We start from the raw sequence: 13,266 nt of genomic DNA, 5'->3' as shown, positions 1-13,266 counted from the left end.
ATTTTATATCTAATTCCTTTTTTTTTTTTTTTTTTTTTTTGTTCTGCAATAGCAGAGTTGACAACTACGAAGCTTTCTTTAAATAGAACAAAAACGAGGTCACGTGAGCGTGGGGGCATGTCACAATTCCCAGCTGGTATGAAGAAGTAAATTTACTCCGGAAAGCTTTTTCTTGCTGAATTTATAGATGACATTCGTAACAAGTCATTTACAAAAGTTCGTAAATAACTCGGAAGGCAAAAAATTCATTAACCTGATATAAACACGTACTTTTTCCTCCAAACGAAATAGAAAAAAAAGGGGGGACAGATTTTTTCCCCTCTTCTACGAAAAAAAAAGGGGAAGGAAAGGCATATCCACTTACTGGGAAAAAGAAGTCCTGCCTCCCTTTAGCTTTCTCAGGCTGGTCATTGTATATTAGTAATTTTATATTAAGTGTAATCAATAGTTTATTACATTTCTTAATGAATTGTATTAATCCTCTTCTTACCGCCATCAATGCAAAGGAATTTTCTGTCGCAAAATAAGCACTTCCACACAATCAGCCTCAAGTGTCTTCACTCATCAACATATTAAACGCAGAATGATTTTTTTTTAAGCAATGCTTTGTTACTAATTTCGTACATAGCTAATTTTAGTAAAATTATATGTGAAACTTGTGTATTTTTCCGTATTAATGTAACATGAAAATCTAGAGAGATGACGCTCTGCCAGAAAAATAAATATACAGTTCGAGTAAATGGCTATTTCGCTTCAGTAAATATCTACCTCGCTTATCTGGCGACATATCCCTGAGCTGGGCCAACGCCACCTAGACTACAAAGCCGGAATACTGGTGTGAGAATGAAGCTATCAGTCATCACACTTAGGCTTAGCGCTGAACGAAGCTGCAGGTGTGAATTCGTCGATGTGTGTGGCATAACCGTTGCACTTGCACGTGTTTTAAAATCGTCGTCAATTATTCTTATAGTATAATTATGGGTAAAATCCTAGTATACGGTGCAGCCTTGGCGCGATTTTGAAAATTATCGCCAACACCAAAAATGATCCAAAGAACGTCTATGTATATACTATACACTATATACTATGTGTGTATATACTATGTATAACTATATATATTCTTTGAATGACCCGTTTACTACTCATCGTATATGTCGCGCTTTTACTGCTCATCATAAATTCGCCAAAAGTAGCCAAATCCCATATGCACCGGATACTAGGATTAAACCTAATTATGTTTTAAGGCACTTATATTATTTCGCTATGGTGTTTAAATGTTGTGTACCCGTATGTAAAGGAAACTATAATGGTGGACCTCGTGTCCACGTATTTTCCTTCCCAAGAGATCCTGAATTGAAGAAGAAATGGATTTATTCAATAAAACGAGACAATTTCGAGCCAACTAAAAATTCTAAGGTAAGTTAATTTATATTTATTATTACTAATGTTAATATTTTTAATAGTACTTACCTAAAGATAACGCTATTCTTTTGTAAAATTATATGCTGCTGTAATTACTACTTTTGTCACATTATTTGCTTAAATTTCTTATAGTACACGATTTTCTTGCATATTTTTAAAAACGTTAAGGTATTTCTAAAGGGGTATTGTACTATTGGTTGTATTACATGATGTATAAATCATAATATGTAGCCAAAGCACGATGTAAAATAAAAAATTTTTTAACTTATCAGAGAAATTACGTATTTTATTTTTGTTTATGCAAACATTGCAAATTGTGTTATAATGTACTTCGATTCTCATTTTGGTGAGGTTCTTTTTTCTTCCGAAAGGAGAAATTGTGATGCATTATAAACTCATTTCTTGAATTCATAAATATTTTATCACCTTAATTCTTTGCTAAAAATATTTGTCTTTGGGTAAAAAACTGATTCTCTGGGTTTAAAACTGTAATTGTATCTGGTTGTTTTGTGCATAACAGGTTACATTCAGATATTGAATTAGTATTAACATCTACATTAAAAGAAAATTATTCTGTAAGTTCAGTTTTATAAGTCTTAAAATACAGTTATGAATTGGTTTTAAACCGATTTCAATCTTGTAAATTGTATGTTTATGTATAACAGATTCTTAAGTGAAAATTACTTTTTTACAGGTGTGTTAACTTCATTTTAGCCCTTGTGATATTGAAAAGGAGACGTATATGTATCTTGAAAAAACTGGTGAAACATTATCAGCTCCATTAAAAATTCCGAGACTAAGGAAAGATGCAGTTCCAACAAAACTTTCTGGTGCCCCATCATATTTATCCACTGATGTATCCATAAGAGAAAGTGTTAAAGAACGACAAACAATCCGTGAAAACCGACAACTACAAACGGCTATCTCCAAAAGCATTATATCAAAAAAATCTGAGGATTCAAAATCAGTGTTTACAACATTCAGTAAATTACAGAACTGTTTAAATTACAACAATTTTACTCTAAAATTTACTGTTGTCATGAAATCAAATACAATTGTTATTGGAATTTTTTAAATAAGTCCTTCTCCAGTATTTAAATACTGTATTTCTATCAATAATAGTATGCAGTTATCAGCGTTTCACCAATCTGCAGAACTAAAAGTGTTAAATGATAGTAAGTTACCCATGCATGTTAAAAGTATTCATGAAATTGATAATATTTTAAATGCACTTGAACTTCTAGAAGCAGGAGCTCCAGAAAGTATTGTAAATATAATTAATTTTATTAATATATTTATAGATAAACTGTATGCCATTGTTTCAGATGATAAAAAATGTGTTTTAACATTATTAAAAGAGCAACTGAATTTGCTGTGCCTTCCAAAACAACGTTTAAGATATTCCCCCCATTTCTTAATTTTTGCCTGTATTTTAAATTCGATTTCACCCCACGCCTATAAATTTATGCGAAATTCTGGAAATCTGATCATGCCTCGCACTGTTACTCTACGAAACATATGTTCTAATCTAAATGTCAGTGTGTCTGAAGAGCAGCAGCACTCTAATTTCTTAAGGTATATTAAACAAAAATTTAAAACTTTAAAAGAATGTGAGCACAATGTAATATTAAAGATGGATGAAATTCATCTAAAACTTTTTTATGATTTTAAAGGTGGCAATATTGTTGGTTCTGCATATGACAGTGCATTTGCTGCTTCTTCAGCATATATATTTATGATTAGAAGCTTATTATCATCTTACAAAGATGTTGCTTACATCCTGCCAATAAAATCATTTAGTGCAGAAAAATTGTTTGAAATTTTAAGAGATGTAATTGTAGGTCTTGAAAAGATAGGTCTTAAGGTAGTTTGTGTGGTTAGTGATAATAATAGCATTAACAGGAAAGCCATGTCCTTCTTTAGTGAGAAGCATGAAATTAAAATTATGTACCAAAATCCATATGAACCACACAGGCCCCCCCTTTTTTTTTTGTCATTGCTCCTGTTCATTTGTTAAAATGTATTTGTAACAATTGGATTGGCCAAAAAAATGATGGCTTGTTTATGTATTTTCCTAAATTTAACGTTGTTGGCAGTGAAGAATTTAATGCAGCCTCATTTAATACTATAAGAAAACTACATGATCTTGAATTTGATAGTTTAATTAAATATGGGTATGGTTTAACTCTTAAAGCTTTATAGCCTTCAAATCTTGAAAGGCAGAATGTTAAATTAGTTTTACAAGTGTTTAATAACTGGGTAATCACAGCCTTAACAGAACTAGGTAATAAACAGAATTTGGATAGTTATGAATCAACAGCTAATTATATAGATATAATTTATAAATGGTGGTGTATAGTAAATACCAAAACACCTCTTAAAGGCAAACGACTGAAATGTTCTTTTCAAGAACCACTGATATTTTCAAATGTAGACTCAAATGTTGAGTATTTAAGTAACTTTGTAAACTGGTTGGACAAATGGAAAGATGCAAAATGCACTACTGGTTGCTTGTCAAAAGAAACTCATGATGCTCTGAGAAACACAACATATGCACTTATTGAATTGGGCAAGTATTGCATTAAAGAGCTAGGCATGAACTATTTTTTACCTGGTAAAATACAAACAGATTTGTTAGAAGATCGTTTTGGCAAGTATCGCCAACTTTCTGGTTCGCAATACTGTATTTCCATTAGACAGGTTTATGAATCTGAGTCAAAATTACGAATGCAAAGCTTATTACCTTTAAAGCTTAATTCAAGTACTTTTGGAAATATTGCTATTGAAATAAATGAAAGGAATGATTGTGAGGAGGAAAACATTGATTTATCCCTTGTGGAAACTTTTTCTCTTGTAGTATCTGAAAACGACATGATAAAGGCTCAGCCATATGTTCCCATATTAACTTATATAGCTGGTTATTGCCTTTATTCTACCTTTAAAAATATCCATGTGAATTTTGTAAAATGACTTGTGTTATTGATAGGGAACTCGATATCCTTTCCGAATTTAATTTAATCAGAAAATTAGATAGGGGTGACCTTTTGTATCCTATGCCTCATGTTTTAAATATTGTTTTATATAATTTTATTGTAGTACAAAAACTTGTATCTCAAGAGTTTGAAAGTAAGTTTTTAAAACACCCTGCTCAAAGAAATGTAGCTGTAAATTTAACTCTGAATGCTTTGATGTCAAATGAGGATTTGGATATTGAACCATGTGTAAAAGGCCATTCCTTTGATCCCATAGCTGAAAATATAATCAAATCCTCTACAAACATGATGTTAAACAACTATTGTAAATAAAAAAAAAAATGATTTAAAAAACCTGCTTGTAAAAAAAGAAAATTATCAACTTTGATAAAGTAAATAAAAAAGTAATTTACAGTTAGTCTTAAAAAGTATCTAACTTGTTTTAATAATAATGTCTAAAAATGCAACAAAAGTATATAAAAGTTTAGTAGTAACTTCCTGAGCTTTAAAGACATGTCTGCAATTTTCTAATAGCTTCAAAACAGATTTTGTTTTCCATTCTAAATTTTTTAAGTCATAACTTATATAATTCACTTTCAACCATAAGTCTGTTTTATGAACAGAGACATTGCTACTACTTAATTCTGATTAAATGAATAATTTTTATAACCACAGAAGCAGTTCAAATCTCTAAATGCTATGTATGCTATTCATTCGACTCGTCATGACAATATATGTTGTATTATAATTTATTTTTAATTATTATTAGCTCTTTATAGATATATTTTACTCCAGCTCTTGTAAATGAATCCAAAAACTTTATTTCTTGTATTTTTTTTTAAATTTCCAAACGAGCTATTTTTATCATTATAATTTATGTTTTGAATTGCAATTTAATGTTTTTCAGTGTTTGTACTTCCTATGAGATCATTGTAGAAAATGTGTGTAAAATCGAATAATTTTGAATTAATTCCATATTTTTAATCTTGCTTATTAAATCAGATCCTTTGCTTAAAACTAATTGTATGATGCATTATTTTTTTCAAACTGTATTCATCCTTCTATTAGTTTTGTGATTCTGAGTAGTAATTTGTATTTCTGTTTTTGTGAATAATAATAATAATAATAATAAAATTAGTTGCTGTTTCAGAGAAATGGATTTTTTCTTTAAAAATGCTTTTAAATTAGACTGTGTTATCAAAATAAAAGTTCTAAGTCTGACATTATTTAAAATATTTTAAATAAGGTGAAAGTATAGTTAATGTATGAGAAAATATATAATATAATTTTGATAATAATTATAACACCTTTCAGAAAAAAATAGTTTAACATTCGCTGTGCTGAAAATGTAACTTTAACTGATTAGTATTTATTTTAAAGAAAATTCGATTTAAATTTAAAAATCAAGATTGCAAGTGCTTTAAAGGAGGAAAGTAATTATAAATATATTAAAATAAAACGTCAACAGTAAAAAAATAGATTGTAAGTTCTTTCCGAAACTATATGGTCGTTGCGCTACCGTAATTTCGATAGCCTAACTGGGATGACTCATAAGTGGAGCTTTCTGGCTTTGTAGTCTAGGTGGCGTTGGCTAGGCATGGTTTTAGGCAATGGTTTTGGCGACTAATTTTATTGCCAAACTTGGCGACATTTTGACCCGGTCTCGGTATCAGTATAATGGATATTGTATAATTGAATAACTAATTGATGATCCGTGACTGCACTCGCCCTTATATGCCTTCCAGTAATTTGGAGAAGCAGAAAGTACTAGAAATATCTCGGCGGCAGTGTTAAAACTATATAAGACCAGAGACAGCATGAGTTCCTTTAGTTGTTGAGAGTTCGGAGTACTGAAATATTTTTAGATGCACTAGGGCTAGGTAGGGTTAGCTTCCTTTTTAGATGCACTTTATATTGCGTTGTGTTTAACGTTCTTAGTAATTTGAAGTGTAACTACCGATTGTACTCGGTGATACTGTGCGGGTATTTCTGTGGAAAGTTCCAGAACTCTGAAGTTTTATCAACCTGTCACCGGACGCGTAATGGCAAATTGCACATTCAGCTGATCAATGTTAAATGAATTTCGCGTACTGCGCATGCCCAGAAGAGAATTTGGCGCAATTACGACTTTGGTGCAATTTTAAAAGAAGATAAATACAGTGTATGGTTGATATTCTGCTATCTGGGCATAAACAGTTCGAGATTTTGAAACTTATTATGTTGTAAGTTGCTTCATTACATAGAGTGTAAATATCGATTCTACATTACACAAATTTTCGTTTAAGAATGATTACAAAACAGGGAACATTACAAGATATATTAGCTGAATATTTATTGATTATACTTCTGAGGAATAAAAGCAATTGCGTATTTACCATTCGTTTATACTTTAACAAATTAAAGAATAAATCCAGTTTAAATTACTGAATTAAACTCAAGAAAATTATTAAAAATAACTGATATTAAACATAACGTTTAAGAACAAAATAAGCAAAAGGGAAGCAGAAGCAAATGCATTAATTAATCACTAACAAATTTCGGTAGTATCGCAATTATAAACAGTTGATAAGACCTACATGACGCGCACTCTTGTGTAGGGTTGCTTATGCCCCCTTAGTCACCAGTATTTCCTCCCACGCCAACGGTAAACCACTGAGCATGCGCAGGATGCGAAATTCGTTAACATTGATCAACTCAATGTGCGGTTTGCCATTACGCTGACAGAACCTGTGTACATTTAATCTACTACAAACCTTCACGCACACAACAACGAACATGCCGTGAATTTGAATATAAACAAATGACAAATAGTAAAGAAGTATAATATTATATTACATATAAGATAGATTATAATAATAATAATTACATAAATTAATTAGATATAAGATAAGAAGAGATAATATTAGATTACCAATGAAAATTCGCAAGCTTGGACAAAATGTGACGAAGTTTCTACTAGTGATCAGAACACTGCGCTTACTGTAACTGAAGAAATTAAAGATATAGTGGGTAAAGATGAAGACCATGATATTGTAATCGCATCTGAATCAAAGGGAAGATGGAGTGGTACTTCTTTCAACGTCATGCTCTACTTTAACAGAAATGGAAGAAGCTGATCACTTCAGTTACCTTCTTGAAACTAGAGTTCCCAAACCACAGGCAGGTACTCAAAAATGTGAAAGACAAATGCCATTAACCAAATAATTAAAACATAGACCATATTTATGCATAGTGTAAGTAAGTAATAACTAACTCAGCGTTTCCAGCATTAGAGCTAATACTTTTTGAAACTTTTTTCGCGATATGGAGCGGGCGCAGGCTCAAATATTTCCTACATTAAATATATCTACAAACAAATGGACTATATTTACTCATCTATAATTAACGTAAACGACGCGTCTCGTTCAACTATCGCTCTAGATACAATCATTCCACTCAATAGAAATGAATGGGTTTTAATAAGTTATTTTAGGTAACAATAAAAATGCTATACGTTTCCAGCACCATTTTAAAGGCACACCACATTCATCAGCGAACAGAATCAGGTGTTCGTGAGAGAAGAGAGTTAGAATGTTTCATTTGACGCAACGCCCCGTGTGTCCCAACCCCGGCTTTAAATTAACATCTCTTTTTAAAGCAGCATTTAGCAAAATCGGCTTCCCAGTCTACTCCTGCAGACCCGAACACCAGTAAGAATGTGGAGCATATCGAAACAGTTCGAAACTAACCATCGTCCTCTCCACTCGGATACCTTACGCCACTACCCTCCGTGACAGAATAGGCTGCCCTTTCGAATTATATCCTTTTCTGGGAGAGAATAGGATGTCTTTTAAGATTCTATGTGCATTAAGGCCCTTATCCGGCTTTTATTTTGGCAACCGTTGGTCGTAGACGTGTACTGCCAATTACAAAGATGTTTTAAATGTCGCAAAAAATTCTTTTCGTATTTTTAAATTAAAAAAAAAAAAACTAAAATATGGAATTAACTTTTCACACATTCCTCCGGTCCCTGTACTTATATTTAGGAAAATTTTATACTCATTATATAAAAAATAAAACAGAAAAGGTTTGACTCTCGTACAACAAACTGAAACGAGATATTCAATTCCATTTGCAGTTTTTGACGCCATTTTCATCTTGCATTACGGGACGAGTGATAAATAAATTAGAACCATCCGAGGTTGATTCTTTATTCCCCTTAAATGCCACTGAATAAAATTCTTGCGATTCACTAGTGTCTTTAAATTATAAATTTATTATATACACTAAGACAAAAAAATACGACGCTCCAAGAAAGAGTAATGGATATTGAACGCAAATTGATATGCATAGAGGTTTCGACGGAAAATGCAAAATTTTAAAGTTTGGCGGCCAATGAAGGAAGATGTGGTGCTGTAGCGCATCTTAACTGCGCAACTGGTACGACATTAAAGAGGAGAAATTTAGATTCGGAGCCATAATTTCGACCTCCTTTCACCCGGTCCGGGTATCTCCATGTCATGCGCCACGAGTCATATCTATCATTGATATGGCAACGTTGCGTTTTAAAACAGCGACAGCTCGGCATAAGAGTTTATTTACTGATTGATTCTAGGTTTTAAACTCATTGTGAATTTCATTCCGTGTACTCTGACAGTAACTATGCCTCGCATACAGGTGGTGAAACAATGCGCGCAGAAGTCAGCATTTAAGAGAGGACTTGTAGCTCGGCACAAAGAAGCCAGTTGGTCTAATCGGCAAGGAGGAAGCGGTCGGCCTAGACAGATGACAGAACGTGAGGACCGAACGTGAGTCCCAGAGTCATCATTGTCATGGATATTACGTGCAGCTGAAGCTTCAGTGATACTAAGGACAATTAAATAGACGGGTAAAAAAAAGGGGGGGCTGAGCTCACTACGCCTCTAACGCCATTTACGATTTACCTCTATATACCGACAAGCCCGTTCGCATTGATGTCGGGCACATCCGATTTGGAATGTCACTGACTGGATCTTCATTGATGAGTCCCGCTTCGAACTGAAACCTGACGACCAGGGAAGACATATCTGAAGATGCCCCGGACAGCGGTGGGATACCAACCTGACTATCGCCCGCCATACGGCTCGACAAGTAAGTGTGATGATTTGGGATGCCATTTCATTAAATAACAGGAACTTTTTTGGTTGTCGTACACAGTACCCTTACAGCACAGCGGTACGTCGATGATACTCTACGTCCCGTTGTGTTACCCTTCATAATTACGCCATCTTGGGCTTACATTTCAGCAAGATAATGCTCGACCACACGTAGTGATAGTTTCTACTGCTTGTCATCATGCTTATCTTATTAAGCAAAATAAACATACGTTTAAGGTATCGGGGAAGAGGGGGATCATAAAAAGTGTTTGGCGATTCAAAAATAGGCAACCCGAAAAATGTCCTCTGTTTTTATTAAGGAATGTATCGTGCAGTTAACCCAAGAACAAGAGAGAAGGAATGAAGAAAAATACAAATGTAAATGTGAAGGCACTAAAATATTAAGTGCTTATTGTCTTTAAAAGTTCTAATCCGGCCGGGCACTTAACTGTCTTTTCTACTTGGCATATTTAAAATATGGAGTAATCTATTCCTTGCACAGTCTTTCTAATCTTAAAAGGATATGTATTTATAAATTTTAAAATTTATAGTTTCCTTTTTTATAAACACAAAGTAATACATTAATTTAAATACGAATATTAAGGGTAAAACATTCAATTAATATTAAGCACCTAACACTTTTAATGTCCAGCAAAAAGGAATTTGTGAAAGAAATGAATGAAGGAAGTACACTCGCAATAAAATGCATTCGTAATATCCAAGCGGAGTAAAACAAAACTTGTGTTTACATTGGTTAAATACAAGGACATTGACTCTATACGAATGTGCTAGATAAACGTTAATGCGCCTAGACATGAGATTGTCTCGGAATAACATTTTCTTATTTTATACACTCATGTCCATAAATTAAGGATAATACAAAATCAGGCAAAGGAACAGTTAGAAGCAAAACAAATTTGACTAATTTGTAAAGCTTATTTATTAAACAAAAGGTAAAGAGCAAAAAAAGATGCTATATGTTAGATATTATTAAAAAAAATTAGCGATTTTTTCTCCCTGGAGCAAATTAAAAAAAAAAACCTATTTACAAAAAACCAATATTACATGGTTGGTATGATTGTTAATACATTGTATGCCTCCCAGATGATGCAATATAGTCCGTAAAACGCCTAGACATGCTGAGTATCAAATTATCGATCTGATCTTGGGGGATATTACACCACTCAAAAAACAATGCTCTCAGAAGTTCCGGTAGACATGTAGGAGGAGGTTGACGGGCTGCAACTCGTCGGCCAAGCATGTTCCACACGTGCTCTACTGGATTCAAGTCCGGTGAGAATTCTGGCCAGTCCATACGGGTGACATCCTCGGATTGAAGGCATTCGCTTACGATGTTTGCACGGTGAGGACGGGCGTTGTCATCTATAAACACAAATTGTGCGTCCATGGCGCCCCTAACAAACGTATATCTGCCCTAAACGTCTGTACACGGTCTGCTTTGAAATTGTCGTACCAGTGGCTGAAGAGAGCTGACGGGACAGGTCTGAGGCTGTGCTCCGCCTTTTTCTTTTGGCACTAACTGCCAAATACCGGTCCTCATTCGGCGTTGTAACTCTGGGGCGACTTGTGCTGTAACGTCTACTCACATTACCATCATCTTGGAATAGTTGTCAAAGCCTGGAGATGACACTCTGGGCAATTACAAGTTCTTCTAATACTTCCAGTTGGGTACGCCAGACGACCGATAATTCTACCACGTAAAAAATCATCCAAATGCGTCCTTTGTGTCATAACTATTCGGTTATTGCACTGAAATGCTTATAAAGCTCCTGCGAACAATTTTACTTCTTTGCCTGTATTCCTTATATATCCTCTTACACTCTCGTCATTGTGACGTACCATCGGTGTCATCTGGTTACTGAAATTTGCATATGATTCTTGAAGGTGTGTGTAGTGATTTTACAGGTGATATATTTATTTTAGAGTTCGATTTCTGCGTGACTCCAAATTATCCTTAATTTTTGGACATGAGTGTATTATATAGTACGTATATCTAATAAATTCGAGATTCAGAAGTCTTACCGGTTTCTTTTCCAGTCTTCTCTTTTAATCCAGAAGGGTCTTCTTTTTCTGAGCCTGTAAAACAAAGATTTTTTTTTTAAAACATATTTGAATAACGTTCTTAGGCAGATTCTAGTTTCCCAAAATTTTAGCTTTATCAGCCACAGGATTAGTTTTAATATAACACAGTTACGAAAATCAGGACTGTGAAATTAAATGTGTGATTTTTTTTTTTTTTTTTTTTTTCTTCCTTTTTGCTAATATGCATAGGAAAGCCTATAACAGATGATCAAAAAACATGAGTTCACTGTCCGACTTTTTAAACATACTTCATAGTTCCCAATATGAAACTGTGGAAAGAATCCTTCTTTGACCACATGATCCTGGTGGATCCACGGTGTAAGTGTAAGATCTATACGGCTCACATGCGTATAGAGCAAACACATTAAAATTCGCTGTCTTTACAATGTGTATTATATTTAACTTTTGTTTCAAATTAATGTTAACAGAAATCTGCTTTAAACCGAACTAATTAGTTCTTAAATACAATACGAAAGATATATATAATTAGCTTGTAGGGTTTATATTTATTTTAACTAACATTTATTTTAAGTTTAAATTATCTTTCCTGTCAAGCCTTACTTTCCCCTGGAACTGCCAATGCCAGAATATGTAAATTTTAGTAGAACGCGCAAGGATGCAAACTATCAGCGGAAGTATTATGATTTAAATAGAAAGGAAACGAGTTCGGGGTGTGATATTCTTACTTCACGAGGGCGGAGGTAGTTAGCGAGAATTTGAAGAACCCCGCGTTTCGGCCTATGTGCTTGGCGGGAAGTAGTGTTAATCGTTCAAGTGAGCTTCAAGTCTGCTGAATTAGCAGCGGTATTGTAAAACGCGGTGAGTTAGTTATTTTAGAGAGCCTTGTAGTTAGAGTCTTGTCTTTAGTTTCTTTTCAGGTTATTATTTTTATTTGACCGCCGAGTTGGCGCAGTCTGTGAGCGTCAAGAGCACGCAATTGTAAATTTTTACGTTGAATAAAAAGGGACTTAAACCCTTCACAAGACTCTGTCTTTTATCCAGTTTTCACAGTCACCTCTTGGTTGCGTGCAAGTTGGAGGCGCGCAACGTTACAAGCTCACGATACGAGGTTATCATCTCATTAAATTCATGACAATCGAATCTCGTAATTTAAGCCCTCTAAGAATTGGTTTTGGGTTCTGAGCAGTCAGATTTCACGAATATTTACTCGAGAAGATCCACACCGTGAATCTGAATCTCACTTTAAAACCAGTTAATTTTTAAATTAACCAAAATCCCAAAAATATATTGGTTTTCTACGCATTACTTCCTTCTCTATGAAGCTATTCTTACGAATTTTGTATCTAAATATAATTTCAATGAACATCACATATAATTTCACATATAATCACATATATAATTTCAATGAACATCACATATAATCACATATATAATTTCAATGAACATCACATATAATCACATCTTCACATATAATTTCAATGAAATTGTATGTGAAGATGTATAATTAGCTCACGATACGAGGTTATCATCTCATTAAATTCATGACAATCGAATCTCGTAATTTAAGCCCTTAACAAAATTTTAGTTTAATTAACAAAATTTTAATTTCAACACGAAAATCTAAAGAGGAGGTGCTTTCCAGAAAAGTAAGAATACAGGGTATTAAACATTTATTTAAGTAAATGGTTATATCG

The 13,266-nt window shown here is 33.5% G+C and overlaps 2 protein-coding genes across 4 annotated transcripts in view; one reads left to right on the top strand and one right to left on the bottom strand.

Annotated features, from left to right (window-relative positions):
• Positions 1 to 13,266, bottom strand: part of LOC118191742 (WAP four-disulfide core domain protein 1-like) — a 159,210-nt gene that overhangs the window by 65,959 nt on the left and 79,985 nt on the right. For both annotated transcript variants that reach the window (XM_035362585.2, XM_085813700.1), the window contains exon 5: positions 11,552 to 11,605. In XM_035362585.2, the coding sequence (XP_035218476.1) occupies positions 11,552 to 11,605 (54 nt within the window). The remainder of the gene's footprint in view (positions 1 to 11,551; positions 11,606 to 13,266) is intronic.
• Positions 1 to 13,266, top strand: part of LOC118187642 (calmodulin-alpha-like) — a 220,127-nt gene that overhangs the window by 172,425 nt on the left and 34,436 nt on the right. The window lies entirely within an intron of this gene.

Source organism: Stegodyphus dumicola, chromosome 3 (assembly GCF_044657685.1).
Source record: "Stegodyphus dumicola isolate Sdum_Otavi_A_Nest chromosome 3, ASM4465768v1".
In the NCBI taxonomy this organism is placed as follows: Eukaryota; Metazoa; Arthropoda; class Arachnida; order Araneae; family Eresidae; genus Stegodyphus; species Stegodyphus dumicola.
This window is presented reverse-complemented; position numbering and strand designations above follow the sequence as displayed.